Source organism: Xyrauchen texanus, chromosome 50, assembly GCF_025860055.1.
Source record: "Xyrauchen texanus isolate HMW12.3.18 chromosome 50, RBS_HiC_50CHRs, whole genome shotgun sequence".
Taxonomy (NCBI): Eukaryota; Metazoa; Chordata; class Actinopteri; order Cypriniformes; family Catostomidae; genus Xyrauchen; species Xyrauchen texanus.
In genome coordinates this window covers 9,256,157-9,279,739 of record NC_068325.1, presented here as the reverse complement: position 1 = coordinate 9,279,739, position 23,583 = coordinate 9,256,157, and the positions used below count along the sequence as shown (strand labels likewise).

Genomic DNA, 23,583 nt, shown 5'->3' with positions numbered 1-23,583 from the left:
AATCACTTATAGTGTGGTACTATAGATAAATTAATTGTTCTTGGTTCAATACAAGTTAAGCTCAAACAATACTTGTATCATATTGTTGATTACCACAAAAAGTTATTTCACCTTGTCCATCGTTTATTTAAAAAAGCGTAGTTACAGTAAGGGGATTTCAATGAAAGTCATCATTCAAATGTGTAGCCACAAGATGTAAACATTATACACGTTAACGTGATTTTAGCATGTTATATCCAATCTTGGGATTACAAAGTTTAGTTACCATGGCAACAAAGTTGAAATATTGGATTTATCTTATAAAAATGTAAGTATGTTTTACACTAGCGTGAAAGCAATACCTGCCCCTATGAGCTCATTACCTGCACACAGGTGAACGTGACTCCGCCCCCTCACCTCTTTCAATGCATCAGTCTCATATACACAGAGTCACACAATATACAGACTCCCAAACCACAGTGCATACCAGTTTAACTCAGACACTTGAGTAAGAGGCAGCATGTCTAATATTACTAAAGTGCTTTCTAAGAGGCAGGATAGAGGAGAAGGATTGGGAACCAACGAAAATGCAGTTCCCTATAACAAGCAGGATTTCCAGAGCCTACGGAGTGAGTGTTTGGGGAAAAGAGCCCTTTTCTGTGACCCGACCTTCCCGGCTACCGCGGAATCTCTGGGCTACAATGAACTTGGACGGTATTCCTCCAAAACCCGAGGAGTGGAGTGGAAGAGACCTAAGGTAGTGTCCTGTATGTGTGTTTGCTTTTTCTGTACAGGTGGAGTGTAAATCAATACTAAGGTTTGGTTTTGGCCATCCTTGTGTGTTGAGGGAATAATTGGAAGCGAGTTAAAATAATAATAATACACTTTTATTACACTGCAAAAAGTTCAATAGGTGACTTGCACTTTTATATAAAGTCATAATGATGCCTGAGTTGTAGTAACTTACAGTATTAAATTCCCTGCACTTTTTTTGACAACTCTAAATGTAACTCTATTGTAGAAGAAAATAAAGTTCAAACTGAAAACTAGAGTTGAAATATATAATAAAAACATATGATGACAACATGTATTGTTCTATATGTATGAATGCATATTTGAATGTGCATGCAGATATAGATGCTCACTGTGGTAACAGGCAACAGCTCAGGTGTCTAATGTCTTTGTGTTTGTTGACACAATAGCAAGAGTCTTTTTTCATGTTGGGTTGCATTATTATATACACAAGAGGGTTTTATCTCTTTTCAAACACAGTAGCCAGAGCATATGGAATATTCTATGCATATATAATGTCTTGTTATTCAGGTGTACCATTATAAAAACAGGGCAATGCTATCAGTTGTAATTGTGCTTTCATTTTCCATGTTTTAAAGGAGATGTGCTCAAACCCTCAGTTCATTGTTGATGGAGCCAAGCGGACTGATATCTGTCAAGGAGCTTTAGGTGAATTACAAATAAATATCATGGTCAGAATTGGTGCCTTTGTTTGGTGTCATGGGTGTGGTCTGTAGCATAATACACCATGCATCTTTTATGAATTCCAATAAAATGGTGATCAGTACAGGTTAGGACACTAACACTCAGGTAGTGTCAAAAAACTTGCTGCTTATGTACAGTATATGCAATTATCTAGGTTTTTAATGATTTATTATTGTATCTATTTAGGTATTTAGTTAATCATAGATATTGCACAGTTGGTCTGTCTACTGTTATCTTGACTCCCAAATCAGTCTGCTGTCCTCCACCCCAAATTTACACAGACCCATACTAGGCGGATCAAAGCTCAATGAGAAAGCAAATAAAACCTCCGTGTGAAAAGGTTTGCCAATTGTCCTGAATTAGAAGGGATGTTCCATAATTTGCCGAACCGGCAATAATATGAAAAAGATGTAACAAGACCAGCAGCTATTCTTGCATACTGGCATTTCTTATAAGTAGGCGGTATGGTGTCCAAAATTCTCAGGAGGAGGATATCTGCTTTATCCACAAATCATTTATATTTTTGAACACTATTGGTTAAGTTTAGGTTAAAGTTTTAGGTTAGTGAGGTACGTTAGGTTTTGGTCAGGGCAGTGGTTCTCAAACCTGTCCTGGAGGCCCCTAAATGCTACATATTTTGGATGATTCCTCAATTAAACACACCTGATTCAACTCATCAGCTCGTTAGTGGGGACTCCAAGACTTAAATTGGGTGAGCCAGAAAAGGGCGACATGCTAAATGTACAGTGCTGGAGGGCCTCCAGGACCAATTTGAGAACCACTGGGTCAGGGGGTTAAGGTTAGGGTTAGGGTTACTTACATCCATCTAATATTCATCTTAAAAACCTCATCTGATTATAACTTAATTTAACTCGTGTTTGGCGCCCCCCGCTGGAGATTTCACTGGGAAACTGCAACCAAACGTGTTAATGAATCATGTAATTTTGGTTTGCAAAAATTTTACCATTGCCTCATAAATTTCATGAGATCAAGCTGTCTTTAGTTGTGGAAAAAAACATATAGCAAGACCTGGAGATGGTGTAGCTTTGTGATTAAAGATCTAGGCTGGTAACCCACAGGTTGTAGGACCACAACCCACAATGCTTGCTTTGTAAACTATTGCCATTATGTCCTTGAGCAAGACACTTTAGCCCAGGTTGCTCTAGGAGGACTGGATCTGTAATAAGTGTATTGTAAATCCTTTTGCTGAAAAGCAACATGTCAATGAAGAATCACCAGGTTATGGGTATCTCATTACCTTTTGATCTCTGTGCAGGTGACTGTTGGTTGCTGGCGGCTATTGCCTCTCTCACTCTTGATAATAACATTCTGGGGCGCGTAGTTCCACCTGGACAAAGCTTTACGGAGGACTATGCCGGCATCTTTCACTTTCAGGTCAGATTTACCAGAACATATACAGTGGGTATGAATATGAGTCCACAATGGAAATCTAATTTAAACCTGATAGTAAACAAAATGTTTTAGGATTGTTAAACATTTGAAATAAAGAATGATACAATAAATGCTTTAGAACATTCTTAAATCATGCTGGAAAATAATTGTATTACATCAGAAAAATTCTAAATTGCATTTCACTAGTGGTATCAGCCTTTTAGGTGACACTGTATTGTATTACAACCAGTGTTAGGTACAGTAAGTTACTTAAAAATAGTATCCACTACAAATGGCCTATTATTACTTTTAAATTGTAATCAGATTACTATACTGATTACTTCATGGACAATTAATCACATTACAAATTACGTTACTTTGAAGTTACTTTCCAAAACAATTTTAACAGAAAAGTCTTTTAGTTTTTTTGTTCAGCACATTCAAAATAATGCCTATATTTCCTCCTTGTTCATTGTCGTTGTCACAGAAACACAAACAGATGTAGATGTGAACACAAATCACGTTTTAAATGTATTCTATATAAATAATATTATTTTGGATATGTGCAACCCAAGTAATGTAGTTTAAAGTAATTAACTTGATTGAAAGTCAGTATCTCTAATTACAAGAATTTAAATTATTATGCATCACACTTTTTTTTAAACTAAAAAGTAATTACAGTAACTAATTCATTTGTAATCAGATTACACACAACACTGATTACAATTACCATTTTTTATTGTAGGGTATTGCAATCACAATTTTTCTTTAATTACAACACAGCTGTATTGTGATATACTGTAGTATTGCTTACAACACAATATATGAGCATATAAAACATCTATTTCTAATTGGATGAGCCATGTTCAAAACTAAAACAGCTGATATACAAACCCGTGAACTCATACTGATTTCTATATTAAGGTAAGGATGATGCATTAAATGGAATATGTCGTACTGAATACTAGTGTTGTTGTCTTCTCCATAGTTCTGGCAGTATGGTGAATGGGTGGATGTTGTCATTGATGACCGGCTGCCCACCAGAGATGGAAAGCTGCTGTTTGTTCACTCTGTCGAAGGGTCAGAGTTCTGGAGTGCTCTGCTGGAAAAGGCATATGCAAAGTGAGTGTGTGTGCATGAATATGTGTGTGCAACTGAACATGTTATTATTCATTATTCAAGTACCTGTTGGTAATACTGACCTGAACTACAGCATAGAACAGGATGGTATCTGAGTCATTTAAAATGCTCTGTAAACATTGCTTTGTGCCTGTAGCCACAGCCTTTAAAATACACATTTTACACTGCCTAAAACTACACAATGTTGATTGCTCATTAAATTGACAGTGGCCGCAAGACATATTTGCACACTTAAGCCACATTTATAATAAACTGTATACATTTCATTGGGGCACATGCAGTTTACAAAAATCTAATTTATTTCTATACAACACATATATTTCTTTATATATCATCAGTATTTCTGAAATTTTCTGAAGGGTAAATGGCTCATATGAAGCTCTGTCAGGAGGCTGCACGATTGAAGGTTTTGAGGATTTCACTGGAGGAATTGCTGAAAACTTCGAACTGAGCAAAGCTCCTCCATACCTGTTTAAACTCATTCAGAAAGCACTAGGGCTGGGATCTCTGCTGGGCTGCTCTATTGATGTGAGTAGTTGCATTACACATAAAGCAAACTTTGACAATGACAAGATAACTGTTACATTCATTGACATATAATCAAAATATCAATATAAGTAAAAATCTCATGTTGGAGCAATGGTCTAGCAGTTAGCACTCTTGCTTTTGACACGATTTTCTAAGATTCCAAAATAAACAGTACTAATTTACTTGTGCAATCTAAGATATTGTGTGTACACTTTGTGGGTATATTGCAGTTGATTTGCTAAGAGCAATTACACAAATAGCCACACATGTAAATTGGTTGGACACACCTATATTTAAAGAATGCTTTTGTGTGTGTTAAGACCAAATGTTACCCATGCAAACTCCCTAAATGCTGCTAAATGCCAGCAGCCAGTTGCAACAAACCCCTTAAAGGGATAGTTCACCCAAAAATAAAAGTTCTGTCATCACTTACTCACCCTCATGTTGATTAAAACCATTAGATTTTTTTCTTCTTTGTTTTTAACAGATTACCAGTGCATATGAGACAGAAGCAGTTACCAGCCTGAAGCTGGTGAAGGGACATGCCTACTCACTCACTGGTGCAGAGGAGGTTAGTCACTGGCCCAATTTACCCGAATGCCAAAATGATAGGAAAACTCCACGGAGCCCTAAACTGATTGTTCCCTGAATTGTAGGTTCACTTCAATGGGCAGCCGGTGCAATTGGTGCGTATCAGGAACCCATGGGGAGAGGTGGAGTGGACAGGTGCTTGGAGTGATAAGTGAGTTTTGTCCACACACTTAAGGGAATACAGTACAATAGCTCAACCAACGTTGATGTCCCTCATGTCATTCTAAACACATATGACATTCTCTCTTCCTTGGAACACAAAAGGGGCATATATTAAAGAATGTACTGATCACTGTTTTATCCAATGTGAGATTTCTGAAAAAACATTTTGCATTTCGCCCTCTTTCTCAGCTCTAAAGAGTGGGACAGCATCCGACCAGAAGAGAAAACTAAACTGGATTATTCAGCTGAGGATGGGGAATTCTGGTAATAAAAGCAATCTTTTTACTCAACAAATCAAGAAATAACTTTGAATATTTGTATGATTTCCAGCTCTTTCTCTTCTTGTCAGGATGGCGTATTCTGACTTTGTGAAGCAATTCTCAAAGATAGAGATTTGTAATCTGAGTCCAGACAATCTGACAACGGACGAGCTGAGCCGCTGGAACTTCTACCAGTTTGAAGGCAGCTGGAGGGTGGGCTCCACTGCAGGTGGCTGCAGGAACAACACAGGTATATTTAATCTTCATTATCTTTATGTACTGTTGTCTTGGATAACTGTTGCAAGGAGCATCATCTGAATAAACCTCCTACTAGTCAATGGCACAATGAAGCTGTTAATTTTGTGTAAGTTTAATGACCCAATCCTTGCCCAATCCATGCCTTCTACCTGTGTTCTTGTTGATTATGGAGAAATATAATCAGAAGACCTGATTATTATAGACTTGACCCAAACATGCTTGAAACCAAGGTGTTGTTGATTTTTCAAACAAAGTTGGTTTGGTTCCCCAAACAGAGATAGCTCTCAGTTGCATCTCAACACTCCTCTCATATTTCTCCACTACAGCAACATTCTGCTCAAACCCTCAGTTTGTGATCAAGCTGGAGGACGTGGATGATGATCCTCATGATGGAGAAGATGGCTGCACTATCCTAGTGGGACTGATGCAGAAAGACGGACGTAAAGACAAACGTTTTGGACGTGATATTAATACAATTGGCTTTGCCATCTATGAGGTAACATACCACTGGTTACAAATAACCAGTAATAACAACTGACACTAGACTTGCCACCAAAATCACTGACTTAAATCTTATAACCATAATTACCACCAACAGTAAACCAACATTACATAAAACTAAACCACCAACCTTAGCCCAATCTTCCAACCATCATTAACACCAATACAACAAACTAAACAGCCATTATCAGCACCAGACTTACAACCATCATTACCACATTACAACAAACTAACCGGCAACCTTAGCCTCAATCTTACAACCATCATTACTACCATTACATGAAACTAAACCACCAAACTTAGCCCAATCTTCCAGCCATCATTACCACCATTACATCAAACTAAACACCAACCTTATCCTTAATCTTACAACCATCTTTACAACCATTACAACAAACTAAACCACCAACATCAGCACCAATCTTACAACCATCATTGCATCCATTACAACAACTAAACCAGCAACCTTAGCCCAATCTTCCAACCATCATTACCAACATTACAACAAACTAAACCACCAACCTTAGCCTCAATCTTACAACCATCATTACCACCATTACAACAAATTAACCACCAAACTTAGCCTCAATCTTTCAACTATAATTACCACCATTACAACAAACTAAACCACCAACCTTAGCCCCAGTCTTTCAACCATCATTACCACCATTACAGCAAACTAAACCATCAACCTTAGCCCAATATTCCAACCATCATTACTACAATTACATCAAACTAAACCATCAACCTTAACCTCAATCTTAAAAGCATCATTACCACCATTACAACTAACTAAACCACCAACCTTAGCCTCAATCTTACAACTGTCATTACCACCATTACAACAAACTAAACCACCAACATCAACACCAATCTTACAACCATCATTACCACCATTACAACAAACTAAACCACCAACATCAGCACCAATCTTCCAACCATCATTACTACCATTACAACAAACTAAACCACCAACCTTAGCCCAATCTTCCAACCATCATTACCACTATTACAAGAATATAAACCACCAACTTTAGCATCAATCTTACAACCATAATTACCACCAATACAACAAACTAAACCACCTACCATAGCCCAATCTTCCAACCATCATTACCACTATTACAAGGATCTAAACCACCAACTTTAGCACCAATCTTACAACCATAATTACCACCAATACAACAAACTAAAAAACCAACATCAGCACCAATTTTACAACCATAATTACTACCATTACAACAGACTAAACAACCAACTTTAGCACCAATCTTACAACCATCATTACCACCATCACAACAAACTAAACCAACAACATCAACACCAATCTTACAACCATCATTACCACCATTACAACAAACTAAACCACCAACCTTAGCCTCAATCTTACAAGCATCATTACCACCATTACAACAAACTAACCGCCAACCTTAGCCTCAATCTTACAACCATCATTACTACCATTACAACAAACCAAACCACCAACCTTAGCCAAATCTTACAACCATCATTACCACTATTATAACAAACTAAACCACCAACTTTAGCACCAATCTTACAACCATCATTACCACCATTATAACAAACTAAACCACCAACTTTAGCACCAATCTTACAACCGTCATTACCACCATTACAACAAACTAAACCACCAACCTTAGCCTCAATCTTACAACCATCATTACCACCATTACAACAAACTAAACCACCAACCTTAGCCTTAATCTTACAACCATCATTACCACCATTACAACAAACTAAACCACCAACCTTAGTCCCAATCTTCCAACCATCATTACCACCATTACAACAAACTAAACCATCAACCTTAGCCTCAATCTTACAACCATCATTACCACCATTACAACAAACTAAACCACCAACATCAGCACCAATATTCCAACCATCATTACTACCATTACAACAAACTAAACCACCAACCATAGCCAAATCTTCCAACCATCATTACCACTATTACAAGGATCTAAACCACCAACTTGAGCACCAATCTTCCAACCATCATTACCACCATTACAACAAACTAAACCACCAACAAACATCATTTCCACAAATATTAACACCAATCACTTGACTGCAATTGTGAATATTTTGTAACCATGTAACATAATATGAATTTGAATATTCGATTAATATGGAATCTTCTTTGATTCTTATTTTTCAGGTTCCACAAGAGGTGAGAGTTTAATTAATAATGTTTACAGGGCATCATTTTAAATGCCAAAAGTCTCCACCATTTTTTTGTTTTTTTTGTTTTTGAAATACAGACATTGATATGAGACAAACTGATCAGATGCCATGTATCTATCTTGATTACTTCATTGAATGTATTGTTCTTGCAGTACAAGGGTCGCAGTAATATTCATCTTGGCCCTGATGTACTGCTGCGTCAGAAATCTGTTGCGGGGAGCAACACCTTCATCAACCTGCGAGAGATATGCGAGCGTTTCAAACTGCCTCCTGGTGAATATGTCATTATCCCCTCCACTTTTGAGCCACACCGCAAGGGCAGCTTCATACTACGTGTGTTCACTGAGAAAGAAGTTGATGCCAGGTTTGTTCAAAATGTGTTTTTTGTTGTTTGTCACGTACACACCAGACAGCTGGTGTGTACGTGAATACTGCTAATATTTCAGCTGTTTAGATTATAAACAATGAGTTTGTGTAGTTTTTGTTATACACCACATTATAATACACATTATAATACACATTCATGTATTGCACAGGTTATTTTCCATCTAGAGCAGATATGAACCCTTCCAATCAACTCAACAATAAACCCAAATCTTTAACCATGAAATCTGACTAAAAATGTGACCCAAACTCTAAAACCAAGTCCTAAGTCATAATTTTACTTTCTTATATTAATTAACTGAATGCATGATGGATGTATTTCTGGCTTTCTCATCCCTACAGTCCGATGGATGCAGAAATCAATGCAAATGTGAAAAAGGTAAATTAATCTACCTACTCCAAACACATTGTGTATTATTGTTAGATGTAAAGAATATACAATGGGGTCAACATTCTGAGACCACTAGGGAAATGGATTCTATTTTGCATTTATTTTCTAATTTAATACAGTTTGTTCTTTACAAATGATTATGCCGATCAAGGATGTAACCACATATTCAGGATTGATATTACATTTTAAATTATTAAAATGTAATAATTTAATAATGAACCATGTAGAAAATAAAAAACATATCAGTAGACACTATTATTAATATCGTCATCTTCCAAAAATAATGTCCAAAGTAATTTTTTCAGGTTTTTCAGAAAATGTACCAGAGGTGGCCAGCATCATGAGGAGATGATTTAGACAAAAAATTATGTAGGACATTATTTTAGGAAGGTGACAATATTGTCTATGGTGGTTATGGCCCTGATTCTGATTATATAATTTGAAAAGACAAAAGAGAAAATTTGAAAATGTACATGAATTTCAAAGTATATTTTTGTTTAGTGAAATTGTAAATTATTATTTCATTCTAAAATATTATTATTATTAATAAATGTTATATTATTCTATTATAATCTTAATTATTATTAAATTCTAAATTATAATTTAATAAATAAAAATGAATTCTCTCAGTATTACATATCCGAGAGTGAAGTGGACCCACATTTCAAACACCTTTTCTCGCAGTTTGCTGGAAATGTGAGTAAAATTTCAGATTTTTCCTTTTTTATCATAATCTTTTTATTTCATTCAATCATTCGATTTAATTGATCGCAGTATTTTTCACCAGCCCGATCTTGTTTTTTCTCCTCAGGACACTGAAGTGTCTGTGTTTCAACTGAAGCAGTTACTGGACGATGTTGTGTCTAAAAGTAGGAAAACTCATTTTCCATGAATATAAACATACCCATACTTAAAATCTGGTATTTGATATCTAATTTAGACCTGGAAATAAATGTAATGTTTCAGGATTTTGAACAATTTAATACAAAGAAACATTGTTTAAACACAAAAGTGTTCTAACTGTTCTGGTCATGCTCTCAGTAATGTTCTGTATTATTTCAACCAGGAACAATTCTAAAGACAGATGGATTCAGTATGGAAACATGTCGCCACATCGTCAGCCTACTAGATGTATCCTTTTCTCACTGGATGATATAAATTGATAATATTTGAATTTATGGATGTTATGCATGGAAAATAAAATCTTTGAAATGTAATGTATAAACATGTAAACATTCAATGACTTAGTCAGATAACAGATATCATATATGCTAATATTTTGAGATTCTCAACATTGGTGTCCTTCCTATTGTAAGACCATGGCAACAGAATGCAGTATTGATCACATGGCTATCATAACCCTTGACCTCAGTTCAGAGAGACGGCAGCTCCAAACTTGGCCTGGTGGAGTTTCACACACTGTGGATAAAGATTCAGAAATATTTGGTATAGATATTTTATATTTGACACCGCAAAGTCCTGAACAGCACAAGCGAGCCGAAAGTGTCATAGAAGCACTTTTCATATTACATTTGCTTTTTATGACACTATCGGTTAGGTTTAGGTTCAAGGTTCATGGTAGTAAAGAATGTTTTCTTGATTTAAAACTCAATAAAGCATTAACCTTAAAAGCCTAATCTGTTCGGGACAACATGTAACTAATTTGTAGCGCCACCCAGTGGACATTTCCCCTCAAAGTTGCTGCAGTGCTGCCTAGCGCAATTAGCATTGTGCTATTACAGCCCAAAAAAAGCATGTGAATTGTACTAAAAAGAGATATTATTTACATTTCTAATATGGTTTTCTTTTTAACCCCCACCCCAAATAAATGCATTTTTGGTCTTACCCTACCAGGAAATTTTTAAGAAGCACGACAAAGACAACTCAGGAACTATAAGTTCCCATGAGATGAGAGATGCGGTGAAAGAAGCAGGTAATAATTGTTTAGGATTGTTTAGGGTAGACTTATAGAGTATAAGTCAATAATTTCTTCTAAGGCTACATCCATTAATCCGGATACATTTAAAAATGTCTAAACGTTCTCCGTCCACACTGCCATTTTCAAACGTTTCACAAAATGTTCTCGTCCACTCTGAAACATATGAAAATTCTTAAATCACCTTATTGCAAATGTGAACGATTGCCGTAACGTGTATGGTCTGAAATGCAATTATCCTTATGTTCCATCGCCGGACAACAATTCCGAGGACACTTCCCGTCGCCTTTGAAGGAATGCAATGTGAAGGTTGTACAAAGTAACATTTATCTTTGACAACGCTATCAAAGTGAATAGCACGCACAGCAACGCCACTACAACATGGGCCGCCATCTTGATGGTTTTGGGTTGAACGGATCACACGACTGTCTCACATGACAACAAATATGTCATCGTTTACACTTAGCTCCTTCCTTGACCACACTCCAACTTGAAGATGGCATTTTTTAATTTACCCTCTTGGGAGAGTGTTTTTGAAAAGCTCAGTTTTCACTGTCAAAAATCACCATCTCAGTGTGAACGGAAGGCCAAAACGTAGAGAAAAAGATATATTATCAAACAAAATAGCATTAGTGTGGACGTGGCCATAATGAAGAGTGAAATAACGATTCTGTTTATTTTTCTCTACAGGGTTCCAGCTGAACACCGAAGTACTTCAGGTGATAATCTCACGTTATGCAAACCTGAAGTGCGCCATTGACTTTGATTGCTTTGTGGGCTGCTTGATCCGCTTGGAGATGCTCTTCAGTAAGTTTTGCTGTTGATGTGACCGGAAAGATCCCATGTTCCATTACTAAGTATTAGATATAGTTTCATATTTTAAATTGCCTAAAATCAATTCTAAGAACCAGGATTGTGAAATATTTTTACATTTTCATCTGTACCCTTCACAGAAATGTTTAGAACATTTGATAAGAAGAACACTGGGAAAATTGAGTTGGATATCTTGCAGGTAAAGCAGTATAAATGTTGTGTTGATTTTTGTATCTTATCACTGTATCATTAGACATTTACAGATTGTGTTTTTGTCTATGTTGCAGTGGCTTTGCTTGTCCCTCAGTTGAAAATCCACTCATCGTCTTTGCAGCAGTCCCAGAATTCCCAAATTGCCATTCCCAAAAGATGGGTTGTTTGGCTGGCAGAGGAAAATCAATTCAGGAAGTGCATTTAAACTTTGATTTCTCGTCAACACATACATTTGTTTATGGTGCTGTTCAATTAAATAAAACCAGTTCCAATAATTAAGACAAACAAGTTGCATTCTTTCTATTTAAATGTCTTTATATAGATAAGTACAGTTAACTGCAGTTATTATTACTACTGAAAACCCATAATAAATTAATATGGGATCTTTGCCCCACAAAAGGTACTGTGCCTGTAAACAGGCTACCGTGGTACTAATGTATAACTATATTTATGATTATTGTATTAACATGGTACTCCAATATTCTTTAAACAATACCATGCTACTTTTTATTAATTGTTGCCTTAAACAGTGAGCCTTCTGAATCTAATTTAATATTTTTTTTTGCGTGGATGATAGCAGTGGGTGGCCAACAGTTTTATTGTAGTACATTTTGTAAGGGCTGAAATCAGTGGTTACTCTCACAACAACCCCTTGGTTACACTTCCTGTTAGTGTGTACTATGGTCACACCCTCGTTGTTTAAGTCAGTGCTCTCAGATGGGCACTACTTTTTGGAGTAAAGGATACGTCGAGATGTCAGAAATTGCGGAGAAGCTCCAGCAGAACCAGGCAAGGGCAGAGGGCATCTGTACCAACCAGTGGCGTAGCAGTCATTTTAAGGGGGCAGCTGTCGGTAGGTGGCTTTCACAGACCCAACATTTACAGTGCAGTAATAATATATTACAGTATTAATATATAAATATATACATATTATATTCTTTTTGGGGGTTTTTTTCCTCCCATTTTTTCCCCAATTTGGAATGCCCAATTCCCAATGCACTCTAGGTTTTCGTGGTGGTTCGCCTGAATCCGGGTGGCAGAGGATGAATCTCAGTTTCCTCTGCGCCTGAGACCGTCAATCCACACATCTTAACACATGGTTTGTTGTGTGCATTACCATGGAGAAGTAGCATGTGTGGAGGCTTCGCGCTATTCTCCGCAGCATCCACGCACAACTCACCACAAGCCCCAACAAGATTGAGAACCACACATTGTAGTGCCTATGAGGAGGTTACCCCATGTGACTCTACCCTCCCTAGCAACCGGGCCAATTTGGTTGCTTAAGAGACCTGGCTGGAGTCACTCAGCAACACCCTGGATTCGAACTCGCGACTCCAGTGGTGGTAGTCAGCGTCCATACTCACTGAGCTACCCAGGCCCCCATTTTATATACTTTTAATATTTGTTGTATTTTAAAGATTCATGCATATTGCAAAATAATGCAAACTTTAGCTTAATTAGCTGGAAAAATAAAGGGCATCTTGTGGAGCACTTGCTTCTGTTTCACACATGACAATAAAAGACTGAGCTGGTCCTGAATACATTATTTAATCAATTACAATAATGATATTTGTGCATGTGCACCATTTTACTTTTTACTCTGTGCTTGTGCATTGTGGGATTAAAATGGATCCAAGTGGCTTGAGTGTTATGACAGTGTTCTCTAAAATTCCTTCAGATCCATGTAATGATTCGTTCTGTGACCATTTCTGGTGATACCAGAAGGGGGCGACAAATCAGAAAATCTTTCATTTCCCGTCAGTTTATGACCTGCTGAGCAAGAAGTTTATCAAAAGACAACAATAACATTCTTAGAATAATTATGAGTTTCAATAACATCCGTATGTTTTCATGTATAAAAAAAATAATGTCTACATATCTATTCACTTCAGTAATATGCCCAAGCATTTAAGAACATAGCACAGTTTATCGACTGCACACCAAAATTTAGTTAAAAAACAGGAGCTGATATTAAAAATAGCTTTACAGATTTAACACAGATCTAATAATCTGATTAAATTGGCAAAAAGGACCAATCAAACTCTTACCTCACAAAAATAATGAAAAAAGTATAACAAATGAAGACTCATTAAACAAGGATTGTCCTTTGTTTTGTTTTTCCTGCAGTTCCTTTCACGTAATACTGCTAATCAAGAACAATATGCCAGTAAATAACTCTCATTTGTGTTCCTCATCTCTAGATTATAAATTTAGATCAACATCAATGGCAATGGATTGGAACATGGATAAATGAGCATTGTTGAAAGCAACTTTATAGAAGTAAACAGAGCCGTGTTGATTAGACTGTCTGACTGACGGCCTATTGCATAAGGGTTGTTTCGGCTCATGAAACTCACCTGTGATTGGCTGGATGTTGCTCAATCAGCCCGAAGTAACAAAACGCAAATAATACTGTATACAAATCCACCATGTGTACTTAGAAAGGGTTTATCTTGAAAAAGTGTGGGGGACAAAATCACATTTTTAAAGAGTGTGGGGGATGTGTCCAGGGTGCTCTGGGTGAGTGAAAACAGTCTGTATTTACCGTAGCTGTGGTATAAGTCAAAGAATAAATGAAGACAACAAAGGTGTATAGAATTCTCTCTTCATGAATATACATCTCCTAGTGTAAGAGTTGAAGAAATTATGTTAAAAGGTGAATGCTGATGTTGTATTTCAATATGTAATGTTAATTCAGCAGTATCTATTCTGTGTTATAAAGGATGTTGTTGTGAGGACTTTTATTATGATGGGTGGATGGTAAAGGTGAGAGAGAGAGAGAAAAAAAAGAAAAAAGATAAAGAAGCTAAGAAAATAACTGGTCTGTGTCAGAGGGTTTTATTTTAATATTCCTTTAGTCTTTTAGGTTTAAGCCCCGAGAACACCCACAATCAAGTATTACACTAGTAGTAAGTCAGCCATTGAAATGACAATGAAACCTGAGACACAATAGCAGATTTTCTGGTTTAGGGGGTTTCTTTGGATGGTTGAAGGAAGACATTAACAATCAGCATATTTGTGCAGTGACAGGGGAGGAAACGCACTGTTTAAACAATCCTTTTTTCCCCCTGAACGAATCATGTCTTTTAGTCGATTTGAGGCTATCTGTATCTCCTAAAATTCACATTTAGCAGAAATAGTCATCAAAAATGTGCAGTATTTCTCTTCAGTGAAAACAGACCATAAATACTGATGACTCATCCTGCACCACACAGATTTTTGTCCAATCAGAAGCTCTATTGAATGAGAATTCAATATACTACCTTATACCACCTGCAACCCACTAGCAAGAAGCAAATTTAGCAAATAAAAAATCTGTTAAAATGGTTCATGATTGTGATGTAACTTAAGTCTGTTGCATTTTTTAACAAAAGGGATCTGTACATCGATATGTCCTGCCCCAAATTCTTGTTTCCATAGGAAGCATGCCAACACAAGATAGAAAATTGCTCTTGTCTAGCAATTTAATTAAATATTATATATGATAGAATTATGATGTTATTTCATAGTTTTGATGACTTTGCTATTATGGTAAAACTATAGAAATTGTCATAATAAAATGATCAGGTATGTCCAAACTTTTGATTGGTATTTTATTAATTGCATTAATTACATGAGTTCAATGTAAATGAGGAGGCGAGAACCGGCCTGGCGATATAAATAATATTTTAACGATTAACTTAAACAAAAGACAAACACACACACGACGGACATGTCCGTAAACGATCTCTCTCTCGTCGCACCACCATCCGCAATCGGCCTTTATTCCTCTCGGAGGCTTAATTAGCCTGATAAGGGACCGGGTGTGTATAATCACGACCCGGCCCCGCCCTCCACCCTTTAACATATATGTTCTTATAAGAGGATTAAAAATGTGTGGATGCATCGATCTGGGCTTTCCGCACCAGCCACAGTGAGTGAGCCAACCCCCATGCCTGCCATGATCAATGAGCCAGCGCTTCCAACTTCGTCCGCCCGAAGGAGGAGGAGGAGAAGAAAGGCTTCCACTCCCCAGCTCACACCAGCCATGGTCAGCGAGCCAGCGCCTACGTCAGCCACGGTCAGCGAGCCAGCGCCTGCAGCCCCTACTGTCAGCGAGCCAGCGCCTGCAGCCTCGACCGTCCCAGAGCCAGCGCCTCTCGAGCCTCCCAGGGCTCCGCCTCTCAAGTCTCTTGAGTCTTCCAGGGCTCCTCCTCTCGAGCCTCCCAGGGCTCCTCCTCTCGAGCCTCTCAGGGCTCCGCCTCTCAAGCCTCTCGAGCCTCCCAGGGCTCCTCCTCTCGAGCCTCCCGAGCCTTCCAGGGCTCCGCCTCTCAAGTCTCTCAAGCCTCCCAGGGCTCCTCCTCTCGAGCCTCCCGAGCCTTCCAGGGCTCCGCCTCCCGAGCCTCCCAGGGCTCCGCCTCTCAAGCCTCTCGAGCCTCCCAGGGCTCCGCCTCTCCAGCCTTCCGGGGCTCCGCCTCCCAGGGCTCCGCCTCTCAAGTCTCTCGAGCCACCCAAGGCTCCGCCTCTCGAGCCACCCAGGGCTCCGTCTCTGGAGCCACCTAGGGCTCCGCCTCTCAGGTCTCTCGAGCCACCCAGGGCTCCGCCCCCGAGCCTCCTGAGCCTCCTACGGCTTTGCCTCCCGAAGCCTCCTACGGCTCCGCCTCCCGAGTCTCCTAGGGCTCCGCCTCCCGAGCATCCCGAGCCTCCTACGGCTCCGCCTCCCGAGCATCCTGAACCTCCCGAGCCTCCTACGGCTCCGCCTCCCACGGCTCCACCTCCCGAGCCTCCTACGGCTGTGCCTCCCGAGCCTCCCTCTGCTCTGCCTCCCGAGCCTCCCTCTGCTCAGCCTCCTGAGCCTCCCTCTGCTCTGCCTCCTGAGCCTTCTATGGTTCCGCCAACCACGGCTCCGTCTCCGGAGTCTCCCGAGCCTCTCCCGGCTCCGCCTCCGAAGCCTCCCTCGGCTCCGTCTTCAGAGCCTTCTTCGCCCTCGCCTCCTTCGGCTCCGCCTCCTGAACCTCCCTCGGCTCCACCTCCAGAGCCTCCTTCGGCTCCACCTCCTGAGCCTCCCTCGGCTCCGCCTCCAGTGGCTCCCTCAGCTCCGCCTACTGAGCCTTTTACGCCATTGCCTCCCTCGGCTCTGCCTCCCACGCCTTCTACGGCTCCGCCTACGCCTTCCACGGCGCCACCTCCCAAGCTTTCTACGGCTCCGCCTCCGAAGTCCTCCGTGGCTCCTGACCCACCCAAGGCCTTACCACCTGAGTCTCCCACGCCTGCCTCTGCTCCGCCCACAGTGTCTCCCACGGCTCTGCCTGCCTCTGCTCTGCCTCCAGGGTCTCCTGCGGCCTTGCCTACGCCTCCTTCGGCGCCACCACCCAAGTCTTCGACTGCTCCGCCTCAGAAGTCATCCTTGGCTCCGCCAGCTCCCCCAGTGGCCACTCCTCCTCCCAGGCCCCCTGAACCGGCCTGGGGAGTGCTGCTGTTTGTTCACTCTGCAGAGGACTCAGAGTTTTGGAGCACTCTGTTGGAAAAGGAATATGCAAAGGAAATGTTTGTGTATAGATTCCTGTAGCTTGTGGCACTAGCAATGCCAAGGTCATGGGATTGAAATATGCCACTTGTATGTATATATATATATATATATATATATATATATATATATATATATATATATATATATATATATATATATATACTTATATACTGTGTACGGCCATGAACGTGTATGCCGTTTACCTGGGGAAGTAATGGCACCAGGATGCACTGTGATGAAAAGCCGGTGGAGGGAGTGGGATGCTATGGGCAATGTTCTGCAGGGGTCCAGCCATTCATGTGGATGTCAATTTGACATGTGCCACCAACCTAAACATTGTTGCAGACCAGTTACACCCCTTCATGGCAATGATGCTCCCTGATGGCAGTGGCTTCTTTCAGCAGGACAATGCGGATGGAAACAAGCAACTGCACACAAAATATTACAGTGAGACAGTATATAAACATGGTAAGAGTATAAATAGACATACTAAATAATATGACAATGGCATATGTACATGTGCAAGTGGTACTATATGTGCAAGGTATGTACAGTATGTACAGTGAATTTACATATGTGCATGACATATTTATACATTATTGCACTATCGATGTCATGAAGGCAGTTTAATTCTTCATGTGTTAAATGTGCCCGCACCAGCCTGCTGTTCAACCTCCTGTTTGTATGCAGACTCATCACCGTCGTGGAAAAGGCCATTGACCGTGGTGTCAACATCTGGAGCTTGACAGAGTGGTCCTTTGCACTGCAGTCATTCATGTACAGGGAGAAGAGCAGTGGAGAACAAACACATCCCTGAGGAGCACTATATTTATATATATATATATATATATATATATATATATATATATATATATATATATATATATATATATATATACACACACAAACACAGTACTGTATATAGATTGAATGCACTGTAAGTATGCTGTTTTGGATAAAGGCAAAAGTGTAAATGTATATTCAACTCAATAGGGTTGACTTAACCCTAAAGTTGCAACCTTAGGGGAAGAGTCCCTCTAATAACAACTTTATAAATCTGTCATGAGAATTTGTTAAAACATTTAGCAGAAATGCAATTATTTAAACTAATTTGGCATGTCTCAGTGGAGGAGCCATACTTTGAAATAATAATAATCAACTTCCTTATTCTCAGGCTGAATGGCCTCTATGAAGCTCTCTCTGGTGGGAGCACTACCAAGGTGTGGCAGGGCGGAGGGTGGAGGGCGGGGCCGGGTCGTGATCCTACGCACCCGGTCCCGTATTAGGCTAATCAAGCCTCCGAGGTATAAAGGTCGACTGCAGGGTGTCGTGCGGGAGAGAGAGATCGTTAGCGGACATGTCCGTCGTGTGTGTATGTGTCTTCTTTTAAGTTTACTATTAAACTATTATTTATATTGAAACGCCGGTTCTTGCCTCCTCCTTCCCGGGCTTCGGCACCAGTGTAAAGATATTCAATGAAAAGTAGGAGGCGAGAACTCTACTACGGTGTATTCCTCCTCCTTTCCGGGCTTCGGCACCAGTGTAAAGGTATGCAATGAAAAGGAGGAGGCGAGAACTGTACTACGGCATATCCCTCCTCCTTCCCGGGCTTCGGCACCAGTGTAAAGGTATTCAATGGAAAGGAGGAGGCGAGAACTCTACTACGGCGTATCCCTCCTCCTTCCCGGGCTTCGGCACCAGTGTAAAGGTATTCAATGGAAAGGAGGAGGCGAGAACCGGCTTTTCAATATACACTCACCTAAAGGATTATTAGGAACACCATACTAATACTGTGTTTGACCCCCTTTCGCCTTCAGAACTGCCTTAATTCTACGTGGCATTGATTCAACAAGGTGCTGAAAGCATTCTTTAGAAATGTTGGCCCATATTGATAGGATAGCATCTTGCAGTTGATGGAGATTTGTGGGATGCACATCTAGGGCACGAAGCTCCCGTTCCACCACATCCCAAAGATGCTCTATTGGGTTGAGATCTGGTGACTGTGGGGGCCATTTTAGTACAGTGAACTCATTGTGATGTTCAAGAAACCAATTTGAAATGATTCGAGCTTTGTGACATGGTGCATTATCCTGCTGGAAGTAGCCATCAGAGGATAGGTACATGGTGGCCATAAAGGGATGGACATGGTCAGAAACGATGCTCAGGTAGGCCGTGGCATTTAAACGATGCCCATTTGGCACTAAGGGGCCTAAAGTGTGCCAAGAAAACATCCCCCACACCATTACACCACCACCACCAGCCTGCACAGTGGTAACAAGGCATGATGGATCCATGTTCTCATTCTGTTTACGCCAAATTCTGACTCTACCATCTGAATGTCTCAACAGAAATCGAGACTCATCAGACCAGGCAACATTTTTCCAGTCTTCAACTGTCCAATTTTGGTGAGCTCTTGCAAATTGTAGCCTCTTTTTTCCTATTTGTAGTGGTGATGAGTGGTACCGGTGGGGTCTTCTGCTGTTGTAGCCCATCCACCTCAAGGTTGTGCGTGTTGTGGCTTCACAAATGCTTTGCTGCATACCTCGGTTGTAACGAGTGGTTATTTCAGGCAAAGTTGCTCTTCTATCAGCTTGAATCAATCGGCCCATTCTCCTCTGACCGCTAGCATCAACAAGGCATTTTCGCCCACAGGACTGCCGCATACTGGATGTTTTTCCCTTTTCACACCATTCTTTGTAAACCCTAGAAATGGTTGTGCGTGAAAATCCCAGTAACTGAGCAGATTGTGAAATACTCAGACCGGCCCGTCTGGCACCAACAACCATGCCACGCTCAAAATTGCTTAAATCACCTTTCTTTCCCATTCTGACATTCAGTTTGGAGTTCAGGAGATTGTCTTGACCAGGACCACACCCCTATATGCATTGAAGCAACTGCCATGTAATTGATTAGATAATTGCATTAATGAGAAATTGAACAGGTGTTCCTAATAATCCTTTAGTTGAGTGTAAATAATAGTTTTAATGATAAACTTAAAAGACAACATAAACACACACATGACGGACATGTCCGTAAACAATCTCTCTCTCCCGCACGGTCCCCTGCAGTCAACCTTTAACTCTCACGGAGGCATAATTAGCCTAATACGGGACCGGGTGCGTAGGATCACGACCCGGCCCCGCCCTCCGCCCTGCCACACAAGGGTTTTTAGGATTTCACTGGAGGCATCACTGAGGTTCATGAACTAGTCAAAAGCAAATCCAAACCTCTTCAAAATCATCCAGAAGGCTTTGAGCAGTGGTTCACTGCTCGGCTGCTCAATAGATGTGAGAAACGTCATGTTTATGTGAATGTTTACTGTGTGTGTTTTCCCCTCTATTAATTAGAAAAAGATATTACCAAATGAATTGAGGTTTATTTCAGAAGCCCAGTTCTACAAGGAAAACATTGCTTAGTTAACAGATAAACGGCTAACTTCGGAAGATTTCATAAAGCCGTAAGTTGTGTCCCAAATGGTGCACTATACACTGTGCACTCTACAGCCATCTAGTTTAAGAATTAACAAAGTGTAGTATCATCTCAAATGAAACTCTAACAGTTTTTCAGCTGCCGGAAGTGATGTTTTGCTGGTGGCTGCTAGCTTTAGCATGTTAGCCAGCTTAGTCCCTGCTGCAGTTTTCAGCTGAAATGTCCACAGAGTGGCAACTAAAGCTAGTTTTTGTTTGTGATGCAACACAGTAATCAGAAATGCATATTTTATTAACTCTACTACCTAACCCAAACCCCAACCCTAAACCTAAACATTAGTGGAGTAAAACTGTTATCTTAGTGGGAAAATGCAACCTCTGAGTCGTGCTCATCATTGAATATGTGAACGAGTTTACTTCCTGGTTTACATGGGAACAGAACACGTGTCTCGGAGGCTGCTTGCGCTGTCAGTAGATCTAGAGGAAAAAGTTAACTTTTAAATTGATGCAAAAACGTCTGATGAAACTTGTCAGTAACTCTGCAGAATGGCGTTGATTTTCGGGCACCAGAACCTCTGATAGCAATATGCCCATTTACAGTGTGATCAAACTCTACTTCTGCTGACACAGAGGCGGTAACTTGTAAGAAGCTGGTAGGTCAGTAGTGATTTTATCGACTAAAGTTTTTACGAATTGCAATAGGATTAAATAGATTTTCTTGTGGAATGCATAGTATGATTGTTTTTTTGTTTTTTTGCTCCGTACATGTTACCTGCTGTTTGCACAGGTGGAGTACAGAGGTGAACTGGCCAAGCTAATTTAAATCAGGAACCCCTGGGTGCAGGTGGAATGGACAGGTCCTTGGAGTGATGGGTGGGTAACACTGTATGGTTCTATTTAAGACTTTAATATGAAATGTCTGGAATTTACAACACTTAAAGAACTCCTACATCCTATGACAAATTCTAAAATCCTGTTTTAAATCCTGCTTAATCCTGTGATTTTACAAACAATCTATTTTAAGCATATGGTTACTCAGGTGGTGTTGCGGAACCTAACCACACCCACATGTTGTCTTGGAGAGAGCATTGAGTTGCTATAGGAACTTTGTTTAAGCCCTTATTCCCTCAGGTGTATGAAGGACAGCTTCTGTTACTCCCCTCCTCCTCATCAGGCAGTTAACACCCAACAGAATAAATGTCTTCATCATTTCACAACAAAAACACCTCATCTTAAAGGGATGGTTCACCAAAACATTACAATTACAGTATGAAATAATTTACTCACCCTCTTGTTGTTTCAAACCTGTATGTCTTTCTTTCTTCCATCAAACACAAAAGAGGGAACATGTTACCATCAGTTACCATCATCAGGTATGATGTTTTTTACATATTCACCATATATGATTAGGGTGCTGCATATGGGAATTGATCAATGATTTAATTTCATTTGAGAGTAAAAAAACCACTTCAATTTCTGTCTGTTCATCACACAAAGTGATTGTATGGCTTTAGAGGACTTGGAATATAGTGCAAGTCGAAACAACTACTTTTACTCATTGTGACATTGCATAATGTGGTGTTTTAATGTGCATAAATATTGACAGATTTGTCATTGGGCTTTAAATGTGGTCATGGTTGTGACAGCACTGTCATAATTATGTATGAATGACAGTAGAGTAAATGGGCTGGGTGAACTGGGTAGGGCCCTTTTTGTAAAAGTGTCTACATAGAAGAACAAACACTTGTTTGAAAAGAACAAACACTTGTTTGAAAAGACAAAAGAAATATTGTTTTCCTAAAATTCCCTTGTAAGCTAATTTTAAAAGGTTTATTAAACAATGACCAGGAAATTCACAGCTGAATCATGAATTCAATGCGATTGGTTTATAGGGCGAAAGAATGGCGTCAGATCAGTGACAGAGAGAGACTGAGCTCCAAAGCAGAGGATGGAGAGTTCTGGTAATCTGCATTTCTAAATATAATCACCATATTGTCTTTTTCTTTGGGGGTCAAATTTATTTGAATAAAATGCATTTATATATCAGCACAATTCACATATTTCAAGTCTACTGTACCCCAAACTCTGCAATTATTCTATGTTGTCAGTCAATGTACACTGAGACCACTGAAAAAATAATGTATCTCAGGATGTCTTTCTCTGATTTCCTGCGGCATTACTAAGAGGTGGAGATCTATAACCTGACCCTGATGCTCTGTATAATGACAGCTTTAATAAGTAGGCTCTCTCCAAGTTTAATGTCAACTGGCAGAGAGGATCAACTGCTGGAGGCTGCAGGAACTAAGTAATTAACTGCAAAATCCACCTGATTAACTCTGATTAGCCATGATGTCCTAATGTAGCAACTTGTTGACAACAACAGATCCTACAAT

The 23,583-nt window shown here is 39.8% G+C and overlaps 1 protein-coding gene across 1 annotated transcript; it reads left to right on the top strand.

Moving 5' to 3' along the window:
• Positions 1-424: 424 nt before the first annotated feature.
• Positions 425-12,527, top strand: capn8 (calpain 8). Its single transcript, XM_052124081.1, has 21 exons — positions 425-736; positions 1,371-1,440; positions 2,753-2,871; positions 3,857-3,990; positions 4,368-4,536; positions 5,024-5,107; positions 5,193-5,278; positions 5,479-5,553; positions 5,639-5,799; positions 6,134-6,303; positions 8,491-8,502; positions 8,669-8,880; positions 9,243-9,279; positions 9,922-9,987; positions 10,103-10,160; positions 10,358-10,422; positions 10,669-10,737; positions 11,146-11,224; positions 11,918-12,034; positions 12,181-12,239; positions 12,328-12,527. The coding sequence occupies exons 1-21, from the start codon at positions 500-502 to the stop codon at positions 12,349-12,351; spliced, it is 2,103 nt and encodes a 700-aa protein (XP_051980041.1). The 5' UTR covers positions 425-499; the 3' UTR covers positions 12,352-12,527.
• The last annotated feature ends 11,056 nt before the right edge of the window (positions 12,528-23,583 follow it).

What these genes read in the sequence shown, in the direction of transcription:
- capn8 (XM_052124081.1), top strand. Translation starts at nt 500, where the DNA reads ATGTCTAATATTACTAAAGTGCTTTCTAAGAGGCAGGATAGAGGAGAA. An exon ending in TGGCTGCAGGAACAACACAG is followed by an intron (nt 5,800 to 6,133) that starts GTATATTTAATC and finishes TCTCCACTACAG; the next exon opens with CAACATTCTGCTCAAACCCT. An exon ending in TCTCGCAGTTTGCTGGAAAT is followed by an intron (nt 9,988 to 10,102) that starts GTGAGTAAAATT and finishes TTTTCTCCTCAG; the next exon opens with GACACTGAAGTGTCTGTGTT.